The sequence below is a fragment of the Staurois parvus genome, unplaced genomic scaffold (genome assembly GCF_062004578.1).
Source record: "Staurois parvus isolate SC_StPar_1 unplaced genomic scaffold, SC_StPar_1.0 ptg000635l, whole genome shotgun sequence".
NCBI lineage: Eukaryota > Metazoa > Chordata > Amphibia > Anura > Ranidae > Staurois > Staurois parvus.
In genome coordinates, this window is record NW_028318431.1 from 1,570,153 (window position 1) to 1,596,588 (window position 26,436).

Genomic DNA, 26,436 nt, shown 5'->3' on the forward strand with positions numbered 1-26,436 from the left:
GAACTTTAAACTCTGTCCGGGCACTTGGCAGCGTCAACAACAATAAATCTCATTTATGTTAATCAAATGTAATTATAAATATACTGCAATGGGGACAGTTGTGGAACATGAAGGATATGTTCCAGACTAACTCTAAAGCACATGAAATGGGGCAGTCTACCTATTTGTACAACAAAATAGTGAAAGCACTAAAGGAAGGGGGTCCTGCTGCTATAAGTGGGGAAAAGGGGGGTCAAATGTACAACATTGATGGTCTGCAGAACAATAAAAGATCTTAATTTTTCTGAAGCATTCCCTTTAAAAGAAACCTGTCATGAGAGAAGAATGGAACTTGCCATTGCTGACCTCTCCTTTTGAAAAAAGAAAAAAAAAAAAAGTTGTTGGCTGACTGTCATACTGACCCTATTACCAGGCAACTGGTATTTTCAGAAGGCAGTTTGCAATGACAGGCTCCTATAATTCACCAATGTCTAACAAACATTTACATTAGTCTATGCAGCTCCTTAAAGCCATTCAGGGCAAAGTGACAGACTCTGTGTAAAGGGGCCCTCCAACCCACAGAAACTCCCCTAGTCAGTACTTCCCCACCACTCCATGTTTTGCTTCAGAAGACTTGGTGTTTCTGTTTATTATTATACAGGATTTATATAGGGCCAACAGTTAGCACATCACTTTATATTATAAAGTGAGCCAGTATAGTTACAGTACATTTCAATACAAAAGAGTAAGAAGGGCCCTGCTCCTAAGAGCGTACAATCTATTGGGAAAGGAAAGTGGAACAAAAGATAACTGTGAGGGATGAGCTGACGGGAGAAACAAAATAATTAGTTTTTAGTTGAAGGTAGAATAGGCTTCCCTGAAGAGATGAGTTTTCAGGGATTGTCTAAAAGTGGCCATAGTAGGAGACTGGGAAGGGAAAGGCTCTGGAAAAGTCCTGGAGAGGAGCACGGGAAGAGGAGACAAGGGAGCTAAAGAGAAGGAGGTCTTGGGAGGAGCCGAGAGGATGGTTTGGCTAATATATGGAGACAAGATCGGTGATGTAGCTTTGGGTAGAGTTGTAAGTGGCTTTGTATGTTGTAGCTAGCATTTTGAATTTTAGTCATTGGGCTACTGAAAGCCAGTGGTGAGACTGCCAGAGAACAGTAGTGGACACTGAGCAATTGGTAAGGTGGAGGAGTCTGGCAACAACATTTATGATGAACTGAAGGAAGGAAAGCCTGTGCAGAGGTAGTCCTATGAGAAGGGGGTTGCAATAGTCAAGGCGAGAGATAACATGGGAGTTATCCAGGCTGCCAGACTCATTCACCTTTCCAACCGCTCTGTCTCCGCCACCCCCCTCTGCCAATCCCTCCACTGGCTTCCGATTGCGCAATGGATCAAATTCAAAATCCTAACGCTGACATACAAAGCTGTCCACCATACTTCCCCGAACTACATCACTGACCTAATATCCAAGTACCGCCCAGCACGCACACTCCGCTCCTCACAAGACCTCCTTCTCTCTAGTTCCCTGGTCTCCTCCTCCCATGCCCGCCTCCAGGACTTCTCCAGGGTGTCACCCATCCTCTGGAAGTCCCTGCCCCAACCCATCAGATTATCACCTACTCTCCTCTCCTTTAGGCGCACCCTGAAAACCCATCTCTTCAGGGAAGCCTACCCCACCCCCTGGTAACTTGCCGACCTCCTCCACTCTCCTACCACTCCATCCCCCACAGCTATCTCCTCCTGTGCCACCATCCCCTCCCTCCTAGATTGTAAGCTTGAAAGAGCAGGGCCCTCAATCCCCTAATGTTTTGCATTGTATTGGTATTGTTCTGTCACATGTTCTGTCCCCCTTTATAATGTACAGCGCTGAGCGAACTATTGGCGCTTTATAAATACTGTATAATAATAATAATAATAATGAGTTTCTTGGTGGTTTCATTGGTTAAAAAGGGGCTAGGTGTAATCCTGACAGGTCAGAGTCCAGGACTACACCTAGCACCCTGACATGAGGGGAGGGACTGATACTTGTGTTGTTGATTTTGATGGATAAGTCAGGGCATGGGGCACATGTGGGGGTGGAGGAAAATAATGAGCTCAGTTTTATAAAGGCTGAGTTCGAGAAAGTGGTGTAACATCCATAATGATAGGTTGGTTAATAAGATAGTAAGGGGAGAGAAGATGGAAGGGGTGAGGAAGGGAGAGGAGAAATAGATTTGGGTGTCATCAGCATAGCGATGGTATTGGAAGCCATGGGAATTTATCAGGTGACCAAGGGAGGAGGTGTAGATAAAGAGAGAGGGTCCAAGGACAAAACCTTGGGGGACACCTACAGAAAAAAGAAGTGGAAAGAAGAAGACAGAAGTGTAGGCAATACCGAAGGAATGATGCGATAGGTAGGAGGAGAACCAGGAAAGAGCGTAGTCTTGGAGGCCATGGGAGTTTTTTTTAGGAGTGAGTGTTCAACAGTATCAAAGGCAGCAGAACGGTCTAGTAATATGAGTATGGAGTAGCGGCAATTGGTTTAGTTACTGTAGTAAATCAATGATGAGTTTTAGTTGGACAGTTTCTGTGGAGTCTTGTGAATGAAAGCTAGATTGTGAGGGGTCAGGAAGGTTGTAGTCAGTGAGGCAGGAGCTCAGACGGTTGTAGACTAGGAGTTCTAGAAACTTAGAGGTAAATGGGAGGAAGGGTGTTAAGTCATTCAGGCTGGTGGGATGCAGTGAGTGTTTTTTAGGTATGGGGGTGGCCAGTGCAAGATTTAGAGTTAAGGGGAAAGTGCCAGTAGAGAGGGAAAGATTGAAGAGGTGAGTGAGGGAGCAAAGGATAAAGCAAAAGGGCGACCATAGTAGTTACGAGGGAACAGAGTCCAAAGGACAGGTGTGGTAAGACGGGCTTCTGAGAAAGGTTCGATGACCTCTTCCGTACTAACAAGGTCAAAAGAGGAAAGTATTGAATGTGGTTGTAGACAAGGTATGTTAAAACCCATCTCCAGGCAAACATATTTTTTATCCATTCAGTGGGGCTTTGCCAGCACTGCACGGGTCAACTGCTCATTTTGTATATAGGTTACCAGAAAGCTTATAATTCACCCAATCCTTCGGAATACAATCCTCCCCCACAGTCCAACGGTGGACTGCTCCTGGTCTAAGGAGCCTACTCTGGGCGAAATGACATCAGGAACATCCCACTATTAAAGATCGCTGGAATGCGGGGGTGCCAGACAGGTCTTGTGCTGGGAGGATCAGATAAGTATATCCCCACTCTTATCTCTCTGAGAAAAACAAGCAGTTAACCCATGTAATGCAGGTACAGCCCCACTGCATAGGAAACATTTTTTTTTTGCCCAGAGATGGGCTTTAAGTGGGGTAGATATCTGTGCAGTGGAGATATCCCCACAGATTGCATCAATTGTGTTTATGAAGTGATTGGCAATGTCCTGAACAGTGAATGCTTTACTGGGTGCAAGTTTTGGGGAATAAAGTAGGAAGTTAAAGGCAGAGAAAGGCCAACGAGGACTGGATAACAGGGTATTAAGGAGAGTGACATAATAGGTTTGTTTGGCAGCAATTGTATTTTAGGAAAGTAGATTTATGTAGGGTAAAGGCTTGCAGAGATTTGATTTTACACCACCATTGCTCCATTACATGGCTATGTCTCTTGAGATTTCTTGTGTCATCAGTCTGCCAAGGTTGTAATGGTTGGGGCCCGATTCTGTGTGTAGTGAGAGGAACAAGTGCGTTCAGTGAGGGTGAGAGTTGTTGTTGTAGACAGACGTGGCCAGGTGAGGGGTGAGATTTTATCATGGAGGTGGTAGGTAGCATGGTTCTATGGGTAACTGCTGCTTGGAGGTTGGTGGCTAAAGACAAGGACACTGTGAAAGTGATGAGTTTGTGATCAGAGGAAAGGTTGTGTTGAGGATGGTTTCAAGTAGTGTAGAGATTGGAGAATACAAGGTCAAGGGTGCTACCATCAGAGTAAATGTGTTGAGGCCAAAAGATAAAGTTAAGTTGAGATGTAGCCAGACTGTTAATATTAATTGCAATGTTAAAGTCACCAAGATAGAAAAGAAGGTTAAGTGACACTTCTAAGGCCTAGTTAGTCCCAAGTACTGTCACGTGATGGAGGTATGGAGTTGCCGTTTCCCCACTGTCTGACACTAGCAGACACAGGGAATTTCGGCGTCGGCTGCGACCGAAGGAGTGAAGAGCTGACAAGGTGACTGAGTATCAGCGGGTTGGGGGGGCCTTTACACAGACATTGTTACTTTGCACTGAATGAGCAAGGTGACAGTGCCTTTTACATTTTGTGTTCTGCCTTTTCTATCGTTGACACAATAATTAATATAGATCATAGACAGCTACCTGCAAGCCACAGCTAGCAGCTTCAACAATTGCCATGCAGAAAGCTTCAGTAAGAGATGTGTTGAGGAATATGTCACCTTCCACTAAGACATTCCGTACCTGGCGGTGCTCCAGAGCGCCCAACAGCCGAACTCTGAAATCACATTGCAAAATGACTTTTATTGCATTTTATTTTTAGTGTATCATTTACCAACTGCAAGCTAAAAGTAAACGACAAAACATTACACAGTTCCCAAGTACCCACTGCATTCTGATGATTTTTTAAAATTTAGTCTAGAGAATGCTAAAAAGAAGTGGAAAATATTAGCCTTCAGTCACGTATCAGCAATTGTTCACCCCACCTGCCCATTATACTAAACCCCAACTAGGGATGAGCTGAGTGATTTCACAGTGAAATAATTCACCTTCACTGAAATTTCATCAAAACTGGCTTCAAATTCCACCATATGGACTGCTATGGGAAAAAAAAAACCCCACATGGCTTGGTTTTCAAACTACTGTACGTCAGCAGTGACAAGTGATTACGTCTTTGTTGGTGGATGGGTTAGAAAAAATGTACACCTCAGACCCAAGTGTATGTAAATCTCCCCCCCCCCCCACCCCAGCCCCCCTTTCACCATTGATCCTGTCAGAAATCCAGAGCTATTACGTGTCCTGTGCACACTTCCTGTGTTATCTCACGCAGTCCAATTAGCTATTTCAGTTCTTCCTTGGACTATAGAACACCTTACCAATTGTTGTAAAAATTGTAGAGATGGAAACAGGATTTCAGTAGTTCAACAAAACAAAACTGGGTAGGGCTGGCACCATTGCTGCCAATTTCAGTGTAGCAAAGGTACTACATTGTCAGACAGAAACTGAAAACCCAGAGCCAAGTGCATTTCCAGCACATCAACTACAATAGTTTTCTGTACTTGCATGAGGAAACGTTTTTTTTCCTGGTATATAATTGAACTATGTAATGGGAAAATATTGAGCAGGGAAGAATCGCTGTTGTGATGACTCAATGGGGCTTATTTACTAAAATTGGAGAGTGCAAATTCTGGTGCTGCTCTGCACAGAAACCAATCACCTTCCAGGTTGCCAAAGCTTAATTGAACAAGCTGACGTTAACAGCTGACTGGCTGCCATGCAGAGCTGTACTAGATTCTGAGTGCTCCAGGTTTAGAAAATCTACCCCAAGGAGTTCCCATTGTTGGTTTCATTGGGAGATATAGTGCCCCATCACTGATATCAATAGGAGGAATAGTTTCCCATTGTTGGTTTCATTGGGAGATATAGTGCCCCATCGTTGGTGTCCATGGAAGGAATAGTGCTCCATCGTTGGTGTCCATGGAAGGAATAGTGCTCCATCGTTGGTGTCCATGGAAGGAATAGTGCTCCATCGTTGGTGTCCATGGAAGGAATAGTGCTCCATCGTTGGTGTCCATGGAAGGAATAGTGCCCCATCGTTGGTGTCCATGGAAGGAATAGTGCCCCATCGTTGGTGTCCATGGAAGGAATAGTGCCCCATCGTTGGTGTCCATGGAAGGAATAGTGCCCCATCGTTGGTGTCCATGGAAGGAATAGTGCCCCATCGTTGGTGTCCATGGAAGGAATAGTGCCCCATCGTTGGTGTCCATGGAAGGAATAGTGCCCCATCGTTGGTGTCCATGGAAGGAATAGTGCCCCATCGTTGGTGTCCATGGAAGGAATAGTGCCCCATCGTTGGTGTCCATGGAAGGAATAGTGCCCCATCGTTGGTGTCCATGGAAGGAATAGTGCCCCATCGTTGGTGTCCATGGAAGGAATAGTGCCCCATCGTTGGTGTCCATGGAAGGAATAGTGCCCCATCGTTGGTGTCCATGGAAGGAATAGTGCCCCATCGTTGGTGTCCATGGAAGGAATAGTGCCCCATCGTTGGTGTCCATGGAAGGAATAGTGCCCCATCGTTGGTGTCCATGGAAGGAATAGTGCCACATCGTTGGTGTCCATGGAAGGAATAGTGCCCCATCGTTGGTGCCCATGGAAGGAATAGTGCCCCATCGTTGGTGCCCATGGAAGGAATAGTGCCCCAACGTTGGTGTCCATGGAAGGAATAGTGCCCCATCGTTGGTGTCCATGGAATGAATAGTGCCCCATCGTTGGTGTCCATGGACGGAATAGTGCCCTATCGGTGTCCATGGAAGGAATAGTGCCCCATCGTTGGTGTCAGTACGAGGAAATGTGCCCCATTGTTGGTGTCAGTGGATGAAATAGGACTCCAAGGGCCGGATAAAGGCAATCAAAGGGCTGCATCTGGCCCCCAGGCCGCAGTTTGGAAACCACTGATCTAGAACATAAGCAAAGGGGTATCCTCAGGAGGCTGGATGAAAAAACCCAGAAGAGACAGCTGGCCTCCTGATGACACACAAGAGGAAGATGGCAATGTGGGATGGGACCTGTAGGAGGAGAGCAGTATGGGAGAAGAGGACAATGCTGGATCCACTGGGCTTGTATGCATACAAGCATCACAGAAAGAAGACCAGGCATAAGTGGCACATTAACAGTTCTTTGTTGGAATGGATGATGTTCCTCTTTAATATTCCTAAAATTTATGTTTACTTGCAAAAAAATACATTTTTATATCTTTCTTAATCTCCAGACTAGTATAATGAATATGTACAAAAGCATTATAAATTTAAGAAAGGAGGAAATGCTAATGGTTAATCCACATCACCTCATTTAACACCAAAATTAAAGTAAACAATGCTTTAACATTGATAAACAAGTCAACTGGACTTTTCCTTTAATCATTTAAGGACCACCCACTTGCAATGTACTGTGGACGGGCAGCCCATATTGGTACAGCGGTGTACCTGTAAATCACTGGCCTCTTCCGGGTAATGGGCACCCTCGCCAGCTGGCTCCCGTCGTGTCTAATCATACTCATGTCAACAGGTCCCGACCAATGATTCATGGCCGGGACTTGCTGATCAGCTGTGTCCAGTCACAGCCCAGAGCCATTTTGACAATCAATACAAGGCTCTGTAAAGAGGGAATGATCTTCTTGTTTCTTCTCCCAGCAAATCAGGTAAAAAGCAGCACACATTAAACAAATGAACACTTGTTAGGCACACAGTTAACCCCTTGATTACCTGAGATGTTAACCCCTTCCCAGCCAGTGTCATTAGTACAGTGAAAGTGTATAGTATTATCACTGAGGCTTCTGAGAAAGGTTCGATGACCTCTTCCGTACTAACAAGGTCAAAAGAGGAAAGTATTGAATGTGGTTGTAGACAAGGTATGTTAAAACCCATCTCCAGGCAAACATATTTTTTATCCATTCAGTGGGGCTTTGCCAGCACTGCACGGGTCAACTGCTCATTTTGTATATAGGTTACCAGAAAGCTTATAATTCACCCAATCCTTCGGAATACAATCCTCCCCCACAGTCCAACGGTGGACTGCTCCTGGTCTAAGGAGCCTACTCTGGGCGAAATGACATCAGGAACATCCCACTATTAAAGATCGCTGAAGCCCGTCTTACCACACCTGTCCTTTGGACCCTGTTCCCCACCCATTGTTAGTTAGTCTCAGATTGCCCGCCGCACAGTCCCACAATAAGTTGCTAATCACTGCCATTAGCAGTATAAAAAAAATTCCATTATATATACCATAGTTTGTAGGCAATATAACCTTCATGCAAACCAATCAACAAACACTTATTGGGATTTTGTTTTACTAAAGACATTTTGACCTAAATTAATGAAGAAATTTGATTTAGTTTTATAGAAGTAAAAAATACATTCCCCCCTCCAAAAAATTTATATATCATTTATATAATAAAAAATAAAAGCCCAGTGGTGATCAAATACCACTGCTTTATTTGTGTGAAAAAAAACTATATAAATTTTGCTTGGGTACAGCATTGCATGACCACGCAGTTACCCGTTAAATCAACGCAGTGCCGAAGAGCAAAAAATGGCCTGGTCATGAAGGGAGTAAAATCTTTCGAAGCTGAAGTGTTTAAAAGAATACACTAGCAGTGAGCATATTTGCGCAATATATAGGCATGCTTCGCCTTTCAGTAAAAGTAACTTAACCAGTCCCTAGAAGTCATATACAGGGTGTGTATGATTCTTACGCCACAACTTGAATGCTTTTTTCTTATATTATTATTATACAGGATTTATATAGAGCCAAAAGTTTGCTCAGCACTTTACAACATAAAGGGAGACAACACAGCAACAATACAGTTCAATACAAGAGGGATAGGAGAGCCCTGCTCCTTGGAGCTTACAATATTTTACATTAATATTCAAATGTAAGGTGGCATGTCCTCTTTAAAAATATCAAAGCAGAGGAAAAACACATGAAACAATTCCAGGATCTCTCCATCTGTCAGAGCTCTGTACTGGAAAGAAGCCAAAAGGCTGCAGAAATCGGACAGCTTTATATGGAAGGTTTCCTCATTTTCTCTGGATAATAAGGAAGAGTGGGCTAAAGGCTGTAACATACCAATTTAAATCTAGTTATTTAGAATTTAAAAAAGGGGAATGCTTATGGAACACGTTCATGACACGTTGCTGGATAGGATGCACTTATTAGACAGAAAGGGCTCGTTCACACTTGACATTTTTTCCAACTCTTGCCAAATGTCCCAATAGCGGTTCACAAGCGTTTTTAACGCTCCGCAAATGCTCCAAAAACACCATATGCGCGGTTTTGCGACGGTTGGTAGGCGTTTGCTAAGCGCTAAAAACGCCCCACAAACGCTTATAATGAAGTTTGAATGGTGTTAACGCTCCGCAATCGCCTCGCAACCGCACCGCAAACGCCAGCCAGGCGTATGCAGAGCGGCACCATAGACTTGAATAGGAGGCTTCAACTCCTCCTGACTGGACCAGAGGCGTCCGTTTTGACGCGACGCTTCCGCGTGAACAGCACTATGTGCTGCAATGTGCAGAATTTTCAGAGGCATTTGGAAAGCAGTAAAAACGTTTCCCAAACGCCTGTCTGCCGCCTGCTGACAACGCTAGTGTGAACGTAGCCAAAGTGGGATGGTTGGAAAACTCATCGGCATCTATTGTTTGACTGATGGATTATCATAGTTTGCTTGATCTTGTTCCTTTGTTGGTAGTTTTATTACTCTGCACATCTTCCTGCCTACCTTGTTCGTGTACTTGACCTTTACTTCTTACATGATTGTACTTTATTAAGATGATTATTACTTATGTGCCTTTTTCCTGTTGTATACTATACTTTATGTTGTTCTTGCAGTTTTGTTCAAGAAAGAAAGAAAGAAAGAAAGAAAGAAAGAAAGAAAGAAAGAAAGAAAGAAAGAAAAGAAAGAAAGATTTAAAAAAAAACGTTTACACCTACTCATTTCCTGTTCCCATTATTTTCTCCTGCTGCATTCTTGTAAAGATTCCTTGAATCTGAAAGCTGTCCTGTTGCCTCTGTCATTCAGTATTGTTGGTTCACTGAAGACAAGCAGTACACTGCCCTCATCCTACTACCATTCACAAAGGTTATCTTCATCACTGACCTTCAGAGATTATGGGCCTATTCACACATAGTGCACTGACCCCCAATGTTTTCTATGTGCCCCGTTCACACTACAACCATGTGCAGATATGTCACCACATTGCTGTGCGGATACATGAACAGAGTGTTTATATACTTTTAATAAAGTTTAGGAGAAAAAAAAAGTAGAGTAAACACTGCTGTGGCTGGTGTCCAATGTGTAGCAGCGTTCACAAGCGGTTTCTTGCTTTTTATATTTTTAGAATGCAAGACACCACTCACCGCTGCGGTTACACAGTGGACACCAGATAGATGGTAAAATGAATTGTTTTAGTGTGCGGCTGAACATACCCTAAAGCATAAACGTAATGAAATTACAAAAGCCAAGTAGGCACACTCAGGGGCCACAGGGCCTTCTAATGTACCCAGTGGACACAAGCTGGATTCACAGAAAACCCTCTATTAAGGCCTGGTTGCCTTTTTTGGTGATTTTTGCAAAAAAGTACTACAGTCCATTTAACATAGTTTCCTATGGGCCACCTTCACATCAATGCGTTTTTCAGCTGCTGCATTCAATAGACTTCAAAAGACAGCAGAAACACATTTAGTGCACTTTTGATGAGTTTTATTTTATTTTTTGCCAATAAGAAAGTATTGACTTTGATGCGACTTTGAAGTGACTTTTGATGGGTACGACTTTGATGCAACATTGGTGCGATGTTTTTTTTCACTAATAGTAAAGTAAGAGAATTTTGTTCATGAGCCCTGGTTCACACCAATGTGACTTGTTATGTGATTTGACAGTTTCAAATTGTATGACAAGTTGCACCCTATTATCCACAATGGAACCATTCAAATCGATTTTGAAAGTAGTTCCTGCACTACTTTTTGGGATTTCAGGTGTGACTTTCATAGACATCTGTGCATGAAGTTGCACAGATGTCTGCCAAGTCGCACTAACTTCAAGTGAAGTCGCGTGATTTCAAAGTCGGAAACGGTGTGAACCAGGGATGATGTGACTTTATACTCCCTGGCACTCAAGTAGCATGAAAGTCGCATCCAAGTCATACGCATCCAAAAGGCACATCAAAGGCACACCCATCCAAAATCGCACCAAAAGTAGCATCCAAGTCACAATCTTCAAACGTAACATCCAAAGTCACATCAAAGTCAATATTTTCCTATTGGCAAAAAAAACAAACAAAAAAAAAAAACCGCAAAAAAAAGTGGCAAAAATACACAAAGCATACAAATACTTAAACCTCCTTATTTCCAGAGGAATTCCAACACATTTTTGTTGTACCTGTCATGAAGCTGGTATCTTTCTCGTACCTCCTCTAAAATGATTCTCTTGGGCCCCTCACCTCCAATGAGAAAGTGCAGGTCTGGGTATCTGAGGCACATTTCTGGGATTATACCGCCCAGCAAGTCTATTCCTGGAAAACAAAACATAAAGATTATAAAATCACACTGACTGGATGTATAGCATTGTCAGAGAGCCATGTGCTACAATCCATAGGTGCCAATCAGGACTGATTATTTTTCATTGTGACCAGAAAACTGAAATCCAATTGGTCATCATCAGTAAATTGACTTTACTGGTGAAAGATGGCTCCATGAGAACAACAAGGAGGAATACAGCCTCTGTACAGCCAAGATCGAATGCTGTTTCTTCATGAGAAAAAGGACCAGATCAGCATTTTGCAGGCAGTTTATCAAATAAGATAGATACTAAGTCTTCTTTCACACAGACGGCAATGCTTATTGTTCTCTGAAAAGTGATCTGCAATGGAGTGATTTTCAGAGGGTAGCATAGTAGTGGTTGTCAGGTGTTCAGGCGGCAATCCTACTGCCTCCTGAATAACGGATTTTATTTCCCCCCTATCCCAAAAGGGGATTTTGTAGTAGAAAGTTGCATTTGGCTCAAGGCTGCAGAGCATTCCCATTGAACTCAACTGAAAAGTTTGACAGGTGGAATCGCATACCAAACTCTGCATTCCACATTAAAAAAAGCTGCGGCCACGGCACATGTACAGCCCTGTCAGGCTGTAATGTTAGCATTTGGATGGGTGGCCAGAGGGCGGTAGAACTTCAGCTCAGCTGCCTGTTTTTACTGCCACCACAGGTGTCTTTGTGAAAAGAGTCTCCAAAATTAAAGAAGATACTTTCTGCACTCGATTATTTATTATTATTATACAGTATTTATATAGCGCCAATGGGTTTGCTCAGTGCTGATAAACCCAAGCTTTGCACTGGAACATTGTATCCTGGATCAGGTCATTGATGTGCTGGTCTCACCACTTGTCTACCAAGGTACTGTACATTTATAAACATCCTGGTATACAAGGGGTTAAAACAAGCTTGGTATCATCTTCTATGTAAAAGTGATCTGGGCAGCTATAGAGCAGATTTTACGTGCAAAAAAATTTAAAGCAGAACCTCAGGCAATAACCTCTTTACATGTCCTTGTTGGTGATTTCCTACCTTCACTGAATATGTCCTCTCTCCACACCCAGCCTTCTGAATGGACAGTGAAAGAGCAGCAGAAGACAGATGAGGTGGTTTCAGTGTGCTCCTTGTGTGCACACTGGCATGCAGCACAACTGAATTGTTCCCAGTCCTGTCCTGCCCTCTACCAATTGGAGTGTTGCCTTATGGGGGATTACAAGAGGCTGACTTTGAAGCTGCGCTATGCCCAGTAAAATCAAATTACCTCTACATACGGTAAGTGTGCCCCATCTCTGGCTGCTGGATTGTTTATTAAATCACTTACTTTTATTTAATCAGCTGGCAGTCTGCCATTGGCCCTGACAGCCAATACAGAGACTTGTATTCCAGCTGTAGTACAGAAGTACAGTAGTACAGTACATGGCTGTGTCTCAGCCAATGAGGAGAGAAAGACGTGGGAGAGTTACTGCTCCCATGCCCAGTGCTGGATTAAGATTGGGCTCAGGTAAATACTGGGGAGGGGGGGGGGGACTGAGAGGGGAGCTGCACACTGAAGGTTTTTATCTTAATGCAGAAGATGCATGAAGGTAAAAAAAAAACCCTTTGGCCTTTAGAACCACTTTAATGCAGAGAATGCATTAGGGTAAAAAAAAAAAACCAACAACATTTTGACTTTAACACTACTTTAATAAACTATTTATGAAAACAGAGCTGCATTATTTGTGTCTTTTATATCTGCTTCAAACCCAGCTTGAAGAGGCATAGAGACAGTTTTAAAGTCTAAATTTCACCTTAACTTGCATGTTTGATTTATAAATAATCCTATGCAGCAATATTCAGAAAACTCTTCTTGCTGCTTCTGAGCTGGACGGCAGCCTCTGGTCACATGATTCTCCTTCTATTACATATATCACACAATCCAATGTGTAGCGTCAGGCTGCAGTGAACTGTGAAATAGTAAAGTGCTGGGCTTTTTACAGGCCCACTTTCAGGGGGTTAAAAAAATAAATAAAATTGACGATCATGAGAATAAAGAATTTCCTTACCTTTTCTGTACACAAGTCTACTGACCACCACAATGGTAATCTTACTAGTCCTGTTTTTCTGGGGATCTGGAGTAAAATCGGTGGGGTCCACAGCGTTGGGGATGACAGAGACGATCTCGGGGTTCAGGGCGGCTCGGAGCACAGTGTTCTCTTTGCTGGTGTAGGAGACACAGATGATGTGGTTTGTATCACACAGGGACACTGTCAGAAGTTTGTTGGTGAGCACGGAGCTGACATCAGCAAATCCAAACAGCGAATGGTCCGTGAAAACTGTATGAAGCCCCATTGTCTTTGCGTGGAACAGAGCATCGTGGGCCATGGCAGAAAAAGAGCTGTGGGAATGAACAATGCTAACCCTTTCCCTTACAAAGATATACCTGAGTAGGGGTAGACTATGCAGCAGGGTGGTGGCTGTAGACTGGTTATACATAACCCTCAGAGGTAAGTAATAGACTTTCAGGCCATTGGTAAGGTAGCGGATCCCTTTCCGATCCCCATAGGCATGAGTGACAACGATGACCTTGTGTCCCCTCTCGATCAGACATTGCGAAAGCTGATAAATGTGACTCTCTACGCCGCCCATGTTGGGATAAAAGAAGTCTGAAACCATACATATCACATGAGCCCTGCCGACCGGACACTGTGCACCTTCTGTAGTCTTAGAAGAGTCACTGTGAGAGAAAGGCGTACACCCCACTCCCTGAATGTGAACCATGACAGACAGGTGGGGGATAGCAGGTCCTCTCCTAGATCTGTAAAACAGACACAATCAAAAATCTAAATGGAAAAAAGCCAATATAGCTGTAAAATAATGTCAGAATCATAGACTTTCCCCTACTTACCTTATGAAGCCAAACATACTCACCTAGGTCCCCCCTCCAAGTCCCTCGCTGTCATCATTTCCAGGTGTGGGGGACACAAAAAGAAGGACCCAAGCAGAAAGTAAAGAGAAGAGGAGAAGACTTGGGCTGGATTGTCACATGACCGTGGCTTCAGTCAAGTAAAAAAAAAAATGTATAATAGGCGTGGCGCTGCAATACACCTCCCTCATAAACTATTATACATGTGAACAGATACAAGAACAAATGTTAAATGTGCAGCATTACTGCTCCTTAACCTCCCTGGCGGTATTCACGAGTGTAGCTCGGGGTAAAGTTTCAGTACCACAAGCGGTAGCCCCAAGCTACACTCAGGCTTACCATGCAGCGCTGCTCCGGGATCTCTTCTTCTCTTACCTTGTCCTGCGCTCCTGCGATGTCCCCCCTGCAGTGTCCCTGGCAATGTAATCCGGCGGATGCCGGCATCTATCTTTTGGGTTTCGTCCCCTGTGAGCGTCGGGATGTACGGGGGACGGAACGGCGGGAAATTTGAAAGCGACATTCACTAAAATCACATAGTATAACATTACTGTATCAAACCATTTCACATACATTTTGTCCCTACTGCTTTGTCCTGTGCCCTGCCTGCATTTTGACTGTTCTTTCTGCCTGGAAACTGAGAAATGGCCATGGCGTCCAAAATGCGTCCCTTTAGGTCAAAAGCAGTTTTAGATCAGCTAGAGAACACCGATAGTAAATTAGAACCACTTGCAGAATTGAGTGATGATTCGTGGGGAAATTCGTCATCAGACACTGAAAACGATTTTGCGACTTTGCTCAGCGGTGTGCGAACTTGGCGCTATATTTCAAATTTCAGTGTTTTTGGTTTGATTATATTATTGAATTAAATTTATTATTATATTATTATTTTTTAAATTATAATTTATGATTTTGTGTTTCAAGTTTTATCATATCCGGGATGTTTACTAGACTCTTGTTCAGACAGATTTCAGTGAGTTATTCCTAAGAATTACAGGCCTACAATATAAAACGCCAAATTTCCATGCAAAATAATGGTACCGCTTTCAGCACGAAAAAGCTAAAATAATAATACCACCAGGGAGGTTAATAAGGACAAGTCGCACTCTATTGTCCTCAATAGAAGCAGTCATATCGGTGCGATTTGGACTCTGTCAGAGATGCTCCAATTTTGAAAGTTCTCCTAGATTGTAAGCTCCAAGGAGCAGGGCCCTCCTATCCCTCTTGTATTGAACTGTATTGTTGCTGTATTGTCTCCCATTATATTGTAAAGCGCTGAGCAAACTGTTGGCACTATATAAATCCTGTATAATAATAATAATAATAATACTTCTTGCATAAAACCACACAAAAACAAACAAAGCACTTATAACAACATATGGCATGTAAAGATACACAAGCAAGTGAGCTTAAACGTGTCCGGGATGCTCCTGCGGTCCACGGACCAGAAATAAGGTACCGGAATGGACATAAAAAGCTCCGCCCAGTGTGTTCCATCATCAGGAGTGACACCATCTTACTCCACTCATCGCTATATATACCTTTCTGTATGTTAATTACCAATCTTTAACCCTTTCATGCGCACATTCATTTGCACCATTCTGATCCATTGGGAGCAATAAGGTTGCATATTTAACATTTTTACTAGCATTTATTTCCATGTATATTGGTTTACGGGGGAGGTGTATTGTAGCGCCACACCTAATATACATTTTTTTCCTTGCATTTATGTCCCTGGTTAGTGGAGATAAAGGTGGTGTGTTTGCAGCTACATTGAAGAGTATCCATAGTTCTTTCCCATAGCACGGTACGTATTAAATAAAAGTACTAAAAAAGAAGTAAAAAGGGGCATTTAGATGTGGATATTTTTGGATCCTCCAATCATTTTGAAAGGATAAATTCACCTTTGGGAACATGTTATATGTTCCAGCCTTTTTTAGGTGAAAGATGTAACATGTTCCCAATCGTGCAGCCACCACCCGCTTCCCCCTTGTGACAGAAGTACGGGGAGAAGATTCCTGTACTAGGTGTCAGTTTTTAACAACAGCGTGGATCTGTGGAGCTCCACCCACATGGCCGCATCATTCACAGTGTTCTGTGAATGAATGGACTACAAGTCCTGACAGCCTTAGCAGCTGTCGGCTTGTAATCCTCAATGGACTACCACGGAGCTGTGAGCACTGTGGTAGTTCATTGAGTCTTCCTATCAGCAAGTATCGGCTTGCCCGTACGGGGTGTACAAGTGTGCAGGAGGCCTGCATGGCATCAGCGATCTGATGATGAATGCTTTACAGGCTCTTAACACAAAAAATTAATAAATGCACATTTTGTTACGTGCAAAAAAATGTGCATTTATTATTTTTTTGTGGAAAGGTGAACTTATCCTTTCAGGGCGGTGAAATGAAACTTTGAGCCAAAAACACACACAAAGAAGGGGGACTTGGCGGCAGGCCGTGGGCAGGGGACTTGGCGGCAGGCCGTGGGCAGGGGACTTGGCGGCAGGCCGTGGGCAGGGGACTTGGCGGCAGGCCGTGGGCAGGGGACTTGGCGGCAGGCCGTGGGCAGGGGACTTGGCGGCAGGCCGTGGGCAGGGGACTTGGCGGCAGGCCGTGGGCAGGGACTTGGTGACAGGGAACATCAGTATAATGCTTTCAGGTCCAGCGTGTATGAGAGTATAAAAACAGAAACCGTTATCGATATCAATACCAAGACTGCCACTGCTGATTGTGAAAAAAAAACCATCAACAGACTGGCAAAGCTGAAATGGACTTACTTTGAAATCACAGAATCAGAACTCTTTTACCATTCCAGGGACCTCCTGAAGTCAGGGGAATCAGGCAGCTGCCTCTTCTGTCCTTCTTTTAACCTGGTCTGTTCCACATTTCTTGGTTTGCCAGTGTAAAGGTGACCCATACACTGCACAACCTGTTTTAGATCTTTCATGTTGCAAAAGGGTCTCAATGATTTGATACAAAGGCAATGTATTGTTTAGCACTGTCCTCAGGTGACATACAGTTTTTACAGAGATTGTACACTCAGATTGTATAGTGTATGGCCAGCTTGAAGCAGCATTAAACCCAGAAGCAAACGTTTATTATATTGCAGCTTACCAACACTTAGATGTGATGGTGCTTGAGTTTTTCTTTTTTAGTCTTTTTTCTATTTTCACCTGGTGATCTGGTCAGTATGTCTGTTATTTTTCAACAGAACAAGCTCTTTTTCAGCTGTAGCAGTTAGAGGGATGAGACAATTGTTTATCACTGATAGTTTTTTTAAATGATGTAATGTTAGATTTGTGTTTGATCCATTTCTGCAGTGCTTTTTGCGGTGCGTTTTTGGCATGTTTTTGATGAGGTTTGCATTTTTTTTTTGGCAAAATGTTGCTAGGCAAATTAAAACGCATCAAAAACACACTACATGCATTTCTACAGTGTCCCCATTGAAGTCTATTGAACCAAAACGTTTTGCGTTTAAAAAAGTCCCTGACCCTTTCCAAAAAAACACGGAGATGTGAACGTGTCTCATAGGAAATCATGTTAAGTGGACTGTAGCGCATTTCTGCAAAATGCACTGCAAAGCGCTTAGGTGTGAACCTAGACTAAAACCTTTATCTCAACAGGAAAAAAAACGGTTGGTGTAACTGATTAAATAGGGTTAAATGGAATTTGGCATCAATTTGTTAGTGTATCTAAATCTGCTAATACATCCAACATTCTCCTCCCCTAGTTTAACAATGCTGCTGTCCTAAATTGCCCCCTGTGCTCCTTCTTCCAGAGTGGGGGCACTCTAATACAGGAGGTGTGTTACTGGCCAGATCACCAGGTGAAAACAGAGGGGAAAAGCCTAAAGAAAAGAAAACTAATGCAGCCACCACATCTAATGACTGATAAGCTGAAATATAATACATTTTTGGTTTAATACCGCTTTAAGCATTTCATAGCCAGAGTACAATCTGTGTTTGTAGATTTGACCCTCCCAGTGAATTGCACACAGATCTAACTGCAATTGAAATGTTGGTGGAGATCTGACTGCAGAACAATCAGCCAACTCCTGACATCTGTGTATCTGGATGTCTATGACACGCCACATGTCCCCTTAATTCCTGCCAAGCAATGACAATCTGAAACTGATGACAGCAGCAGGGGGCGGGGGCAGGGCAGTTCTAGATGTATTCTATTCTTCTGAAACCATCTCTCTTCCTCGGCCCATCCCATCCGTCTCCCCACACATCACTATTTCAGTAAGTGACAGATCAGTCCGGATGTCACAACACGTACTCTGACGACAGTTTTGATGGACCCAAATCGTTTGGTTGTGGGGGGGGGGGGAGAGAAAAAAAAAGTTCATAAAGGGTTAATAGTGATTTATTTGCAATCTTGTGAATGCCTTACGATCAATCTACATGTAAATAAATATGTCCCACAGGGTGCAAAATACGTGCCATCGATCGATCCTGCATGGTTAATTGTTCTCTGCCACAACCATCCAACAAAGGTCGATCAAAACTGTCACCATCTGTTGCTCGCCACTTCACCACACCATTGATCGACTGACATTCAGACTCAATCATTTTGTCAATCTGGACATCGATAGTTCGGGTTTAGTGCACTGTGTATGGTCACCGTAAATGGGGTCGTACAACCAGATTGTATAGTGTATGGTCATCGTAAGAGTGGATGAAATGTTCTGGAAACATATAGGAGACCTCCGCTGACAATCCTCTCCAAATCCTGGAGCTGTCCCTTTAAATCCCAGACACACAGGTCTGCTGATGGATTCCAGGAGGCAGATGTCTGCTAATCCCAGGGAGGGGGTCACACGATGGACACAGCACACCGATACAGGGAAGCTGTGCCACACAATGAAAGAGACACAGCGAAGCCCCATTTAATATAGTGATTTCTAGAAATCCGTGACCAGAGCCCCCCCTATCTGTGGGGCACACAGAACACCGGACAGCCATCATCTATACATACCGGTCGATCAGAGCACACACCTTCCGCAATCACAGATCTCCGATCACTAACAAGGAAGTCCAGCATGGCTTAGCACAGACAAGCGCTGGACGGAGAGTCCAATCAGCAGCCTGGATAGGAATGAGGCGTGGAGCGCAGCCATACAGGAACATAACAACCTCTCTACAGAAAGTGAGAGTGAGGCTTGGAATGCAAGGAGGCGGGTGTTAGTCAATGGGAACGTGTCCTGGCTGCTAGGAGACAGGCAGCGTCTTGACAACTGAACAGCAGGCTGTATAACAGAGCTGTGTAATTATCAGGACTGGCGGGACAGCAATACAAATCTTTCAGCAGATAAAACATCTTCTGTATCTTAGAACAAGCAGCAGAGCTGTGCTGGCTGTGTGTTACCCAGTTATTATTATTATTATTATACAGGATTTATATAGCGCCAACAGTTTGCTCAGCGCTGTACATTACAATGGGAGACAATACACAAGACAGTGCAATAACAATACAATTCAATACACGAGGGGTTCGAGGGCCCTGCTCCTTGGAGCTTACAATCTAGGAGGGAGGGGATAGTGGTACAGTAGGAAATAGCTGTGGGGGATGGAGTAGTAGGAAGAGTGGAGGAGGTCGGCAATTAGCTGAGTGTGGGGTAGGCTTCCCTGAAGAGATAGGTTTTCAGGGTGCGCCTAAAGGAGAGGAGAGTAGGTGATAGTCTGATGGATTGAGGTAGAGAGTTCCAGAGGATGGGGGAAGCCCTGGAGAAGTCCTGGAGACGGGCATGGGAAACTAGAGAGTAGGTGGTCTTGTGAGGAGCGGAAAGTATGTTTTGGGTGGTATTTAGAGATAAGGGGTTGAATTTTATCTGTTGGGCAATCGGAAGCCAGTGGAGGGATTGGCAGAGGGGGGAGGTGGATACGGAGTGGTTGGTGAGATGGATGAGTCTGGCCGCAGTATTCAGGATAGACTCAAGCGCTGATAGCCTGTGATGAGGTAGGCCAGTGAGGAGGGAGTTACAGTAGTCAAGTCGTGAAATAATAAGGGAGTGAATGAGTTGCTTAGTAGTTTCCGGGGTTAGGAACGGATGTATATAGTATACAGTCACTGCTCACAGGCTGTAGGAATGGGAGAACACATACACTATATTGCCAAAAGTATTGGTTGGCCTGGCTTTACACACACATGAACTTCAATGGCATCCCAGTCTTAGTCTGTAGGGTTCAATATTGAGTTGGCCCCGCCCTTTGCAGCTATAACAGCTTCAACTCTTCTGGGAAGGCTGTCCACAAGGTTTAGGAGTGTGTCTATGGGGATGTTTGACCATTCTTCCAGAAGTGCATTGTGAGGTCAGGCACTGATGTCAGACGGGAAGGCCTGGCTTGCAGTCTCCGCTCTAATTCATCCCACAGATGTTCTATTGGGTTGAGGTCAGGACTCTGTGCAGGCCAGTCAAGTTCCTCCACCTCAGACTCGCTCATCTATGTCTATATGGACCTTGCTTTGTGCACTGGTGTGCAGTCATGTTGGAATAGGAAGGGGCCATCCCAAAACTGTACCCACAAAGTTGGAAGCATGAAATTATCCAAAATGTCTTGGTGTCCCATACCAGGCCTCTTGGCTCATCAGCAGAAGCTGGCTTCCTATTTGTTTTTGTCGGCCTCTAGAACAATTGCTCAGGCCTGGAAGAGCCCGTTTGTCCCTCTTCAGGGGGTGCGGGACCGTATGACCACTATGATGCTCAATGAACAGATGTCGAGTATCTGCAACGACTTCCAATGTAAATTCTTGAAAATATGGGAGCCGTGGTTGCAATATTTCGGCTTTGGTGTTCTTGGATCCCTGCTCTTGGTTTGGTTATCTTTTTTCTTATGTACTTCTCCTTCCTCCCCCCCCCCCTTTTTTTTTTTCTGTTTGCTTTTGGTGTGGCAGTGGATAGCTGCCTTTAGTCTGAGTTATTATCAGTGTTATATTTATGTTTTGTTATTTAAGTGCCATTGAGAGCCCCTGCGTGGGCGATCTTTTGCCCTGTTAGTGTTAGAGCACTGATTTCTTTAATTTTCTACTTCTTTTATGTGCAATTGATAGCCCCTGCGTGGGCGTGATTTGTTGCTCCTGTGTTAATTGTTATTAATTAATAAAAACCATTGAAATACAAAATGTCTTGGTATGCTGACGCCTTAAGTTTTCCCTTCACAGGAACTACTGTAAGAGGCCAAGCTCAACCCCTGAAAAACAACCCTACACCATAATCCCCCCTCCACCAAACTTTACACTTGGCACAATGCAGTCAGGCAAGTACCGGTCTCCTGGCAACCGCCAAACCCAGACACGTCCATTGGATTACCAGACAGAGAAGTATGATTCGTCACTCCAGAGAACACGTCTTCATTGCTCTAGAATCCAGTGACGGCGCGCTTTACACCACTGCATCCGATGCTTTGCATTGCACTTGGTGATGTATGTCTTGTATCTTGCTTCTCGGTCATGGAAACCCATTGCATGAAGCTCTCTACGCACTGTTGGTGTGCTAATCTGAAGGCCACACAAAGTATGGAGGTCTTTAGCTATTGACTCTGCAGACAGTGGGCGACTTCTGCGCACTGTGTGCTTCAGCATGCCCTGACCCCCCCTCTGAAATTTTACGTGGCCTACCACTGAGTCTGCTGTTGTTCCCAGTTGCTTCCACATTGTTATAACATCGCTAACAGCTGAATGTGGAATATTTAGTAGCAAAGAAATTTCATGGATGGACTTATTGCACAGGTGGCAACCTATCACGGTACCACGCTTGAATTCACTGAGCTCCTGAGAGCGACCCATTCTTTCACAAATGTTTGTAGAAGCACTCTGCATGCCTAGGTGCTTGATTGTATACACCTGTGGCCATTGAGATGATTGGAACTCCTGAATCCAATGATCTGGAGGGGTGTCCCAATATTTTTGGCAATATAGTGTATTAGGAACAGTTTTTTAACAGTTCGCCATTCATCCACTAGATGTCTCCTATTGGCCAAGAGATCAAGCCTATTTAAAAAGTACAACTGCTTTGTGAGGGCAATTTGTATTTTAATACTGAAAACATTGGTAATATACTATCATTTTTTTTGAAAAGCGCTGCGCAAACTGTTGGCACTATATTATTATTATTATAATACAGGATTTATATAGCGTCAACAGTTTGCACAACGCTTCAAATTGAAGGTACACATTACAGTTACAATACAATTTGGTACAAGAGGAAATAAAACCTGTATAATAATAATAATAGTAAAGGTCCTATGCGCTGCCACACAAACAAACAAAAACCTACACTACAACTAAAACAAAAAAGGAAGCAGCAAGCACCCGTATACATGTTCCACCACTATATGAATATAAAGAAAAGAAATAGTGCTGCACTAAAAAAACAAAAACGAATTCAATAAAAAATAAATTCGGCTAAATTGCGTGATATGTGGTGTAAAATATAGATAGTGTCCTAAAAGAAAGAAAAACGGAATATTTAACGTATAAAGTGTACACTCACACTGTAACAACTGGTGTAAATGAGGTCCACAAAACAACCCCCTGACACGGGGTATATACCGTAATGGACCAATAAAATAAACAATATATAGAAAAATCACAGTAAATCGTATAAATATTGTGAAATTCGTTGACATGAATAAAATACAATGTGACAGTTCATATAAAGTTAGTAACAAAAGATATATAATTCTGTGACTTTTCTCCTTTAATATACACGTGTGATATCCACCATCATCAGGCATGCACACTTACCTCACCAATTGACCCACATCACATAGGTCAAATAAGCAATACTCCAAAACCTCCTTTCCTTGATGTATCCTAGTCACTGGGCGCTCCATATCCGGAACCAGTACAGCAGGTATCATATGTGGGTAAACAAGAGGGAGGGGCCCCTCATAGTGCAGTAAAGTTCATTTTATTAAAACTTCATTAGAAACAAAAGAAGTGCACTCACAAAGAAAAAGGGCTAGAAATGCCCTCAAATAGCATGGATATTATGTAAACAAAGATGGCGGCAATCGTAGCCGTAAACGGAAATTACGTCACCATGTTTTCGTCCAACGCATTGTGTCACGCATCATGTGACTTCATCAGGGATAGGTCCTGGGAGGCTAGGAACAGGACCTTTACTCTGACATTCTTTTCAGGCAATGTCAGGAGGGGAAGGTTCCTTCTTGATCAGGGGTGTCAAACTGGCAACTCTCCAGCTGTTACCAAACTATAAGTCCAATGAGACATTGCAAGGCTGACAGTAAAAAGCATGACTCCCAAAGCCAGAGGCATGAGGGATGGGTAGTTCGCAACAGCTCTAGATGGTCACCCCACACATTTTTCGTTGTCTTCAGCCCACCTCACTGGCATAAACCCATATTAATCATTGGCTAGAGCAGAATAAATTATGATCCAATAAATAATACCATTTCACTCTACTGAAGAACACTTCATGGTTATGGGTAGGAGCAATATCCTGGGCTTAGGAGAAACCCAACACAGAAAAGGTTCCGTCATGCTACAGCCTAGCTGCAAATACTAGTTAGCAAGGGTTCCTGCACTCTCCCCTTGCTAAAAATGTTTTTGTCCTTGTCTTTGAAATCCAAACTGAAAAATACAAATTTCTGGGTGTTGGGTATGTTGTTTCACAAGTGGATAGATAAGGGGCTAACCCCCATTCAAAATATGTTTGTCCTCGAAATCCAAACCAAAAAATACTAATTTCTGAGAAATGGGTATCTTGTTTCACAAGTGGACATGGAAGAGACTATTGGGGTAAGGTAAACAATAGGTTCAGACTACATGGAAATACCTGGAACAAGCTGGCTAGGGCACCCAAGGCACTAGGCACACACTGATTACTAGTTTTGATGGCAAATTTCATCCCAAGTACAAAGCAGCTCTCTCACATTTTGTCCAGTGTCAGCCATTGTAGTTGCAGGTCCTCTTCATCTCTTGCAGCGCACAGGATAGAGAGTGTGGTGATTTTCTTTCTCTGATCACATAGTCTCTCCCCTCACAGAAGCACCAGGCTCTTCTGCCCCAAAGTTACATGACAGTCCTTCAAAGCCAAAAAAGTCAACCCTGCAATTACCAGTTAAAGAGACAGAGACTGGTGGTCACCTCTCCACGCAAAAGCACACGTCTCATTGCTGTACTCTCTCTGCACACATGTTCCATCCCCTTATTTGCTCTGCACACATCCCATCCCTATACTCTCCCTGCACACATGTCCCATTCATATACTCTCTCTGCACACATGTCCCATCCCTGTACTCTCCCTGCACACATGTCCCATTCATATACTCTCTCTGCACACGTCCCATTCATATACTCTCTCTGCACACATGTCCCATCCCTGTACTCTCCCTGCACGCATGTCCCATTCATATACTCTCTCTGTACACGTCCCATTCATATACTCTCTCTGCACACATTTCCCATTGCTTTACTCTCTCTACAGACATGTCCCATCACTGTACTCTCTCTGCACACATGTCCCATCTCTGTACTCTCTCTGCACACATGTCCCATTGCTGTACTCAGCACACATGTTCCATCCCTGTACTCTCTCTGCACACATGTCCCATTGCTGTACTCTGCACACATGTTCCATCCCTGTACTCTCTCTGCACACATGTTCCATCCCCTTATCTCCTCTGCGCACATGTTCCATCCCTGTACTCTCTCTGCACACATGTTCCATCCCTGTACTCTCTCTGCACATGTCCCATCTCTATACTCTCTCTGCACACACTCTCCCTATACTCTCCCTGCACACACGTTCCATCCCTGTACTCTCTCTGCACACACGTCCCATCCCTATACTCTCCCTGCATACACGTTCCATCCCTGTACTCTCTCTGCACACACGTTCCATCCCTGTACTCTCTCTGCACACACGTCCCATCCCTATACTCTCCCTGCATACACGTTCCATCCCTGTACTCTCTCTGCACACACGTTCCATCCCTGTACTCTCTCTGCACACACGTCCCATCCCTGTACTCTCTCTGCACACACGTCCCATCCCTGTACTCTCCCTGCATACACGTTCCATCCCTGTACTCTCCCTGCATACACGTTCCATCCCTGTACTCTCTCTGCACACACGGTCCATCCCTGTACTCTCTCTGCACACACGTCCCATCCCTGTACTCTCTCTGCACACACGTTCCATCCCTGTACTCTCTCTGCACACACGTCCCATCTCTGTACTCTCTCTGCACACATGTCCCATCCAAATACTCTCTCTGCACACATGTCCCATTGCTGTACTCTCTCTGCAGACATGTCCCATTGCTGTACTCTCTCTGCACACGTCCCATTGCTGTACTCTCTCTGAACACATGTTCCATCCCTGTACTCTCTGTGCACACATGCTCCATCCCTACACTCTCTCTGCACACTTGTCCCATTGCTGTACTATCTCTGCACACACGTCCCATCCCCTTATCTCCTCTGCACACATGTTCCATCCCTGTACTCTCCCTGCACATGTCCCATTCCTATACTCTCTCTGCACACATGTCCCATCGCTGTACTCTCTCTGCACACATGTCCTATTGCTGTACTCTTTCTGCACACATGTTCCATCCCTGTACTCTCTCTGCACACACGTCCCATCCCTGTACTCTCTCTGCACACACGTTCCATCCCTGTACACTCTTTACACACACGTCCCATCTCTGTACTCCCTCTGCACACACGTCCCATCCCTGCACTCTCTCTATACACACGTTCCATCCCTGTACTCTCTCTGCACACACGTTCCATCCCTGTACACTCTCTACACATATGTCCCATCCCTGTACTCCCTCTGCACACATGTTCCATCCCTGTACACTCTCTACACACATGCCCCATCCCTGTACTCTCCCTGCATACATGTTCCATCCCTGTACTATCTCTGCACACACGTTCCATCCCTGTACTCTCTCTGCACACACGTTCCATCCCTGTACTCTCTCTGCACACACGTCTCATCTCTGTACTCTCTCTGCACACATGTCCCATTCCTATACTCTCTCTGCACACATGTCCCATCCAAATACTCTCTCTGCACACATGTCCCATTGCTGTACTCTCTCTGCAGACATGTCCCATTGCTGTACTCTCTCTGCACACGTCCCATTGCTGTACTCTCTCTGAACACGTTCCATCCCTGTACTCTCTGTGCACACATGCTCCATCCCTACACTCTCTCTGCACACATGTCCCATTGCTGTACTATCTCTGCACACATGTCCCATCCCCTTATCTCCTC

At 44.1% G+C, this 26,436-nt stretch overlaps 1 protein-coding gene across 1 annotated transcript in view; it reads right to left on the bottom strand.

Moving 5' to 3' along the window:
- Positions 1-14,085, bottom strand: part of PIGA (phosphatidylinositol glycan anchor biosynthesis class A) — a 30,452-nt gene extending 16,367 nt beyond the window's left edge. The window contains exons 1-3 of the mRNA XM_089693631.1: positions 13,328-14,085; positions 11,137-11,269; positions 4,347-4,479 (exon numbers count right to left, since the gene is read on the bottom strand). Of these exons, the coding sequence (XP_089549757.1) occupies positions 4,347-4,479; positions 11,137-11,269; positions 13,328-14,042 (981 nt within the window). The 5' untranslated portion in view covers positions 14,043-14,085. The remainder of the gene's footprint in view (positions 1-4,346; positions 4,480-11,136; positions 11,270-13,327) is intronic.
- Between the last annotated feature and the right edge of the window lie 12,351 nt (positions 14,086-26,436).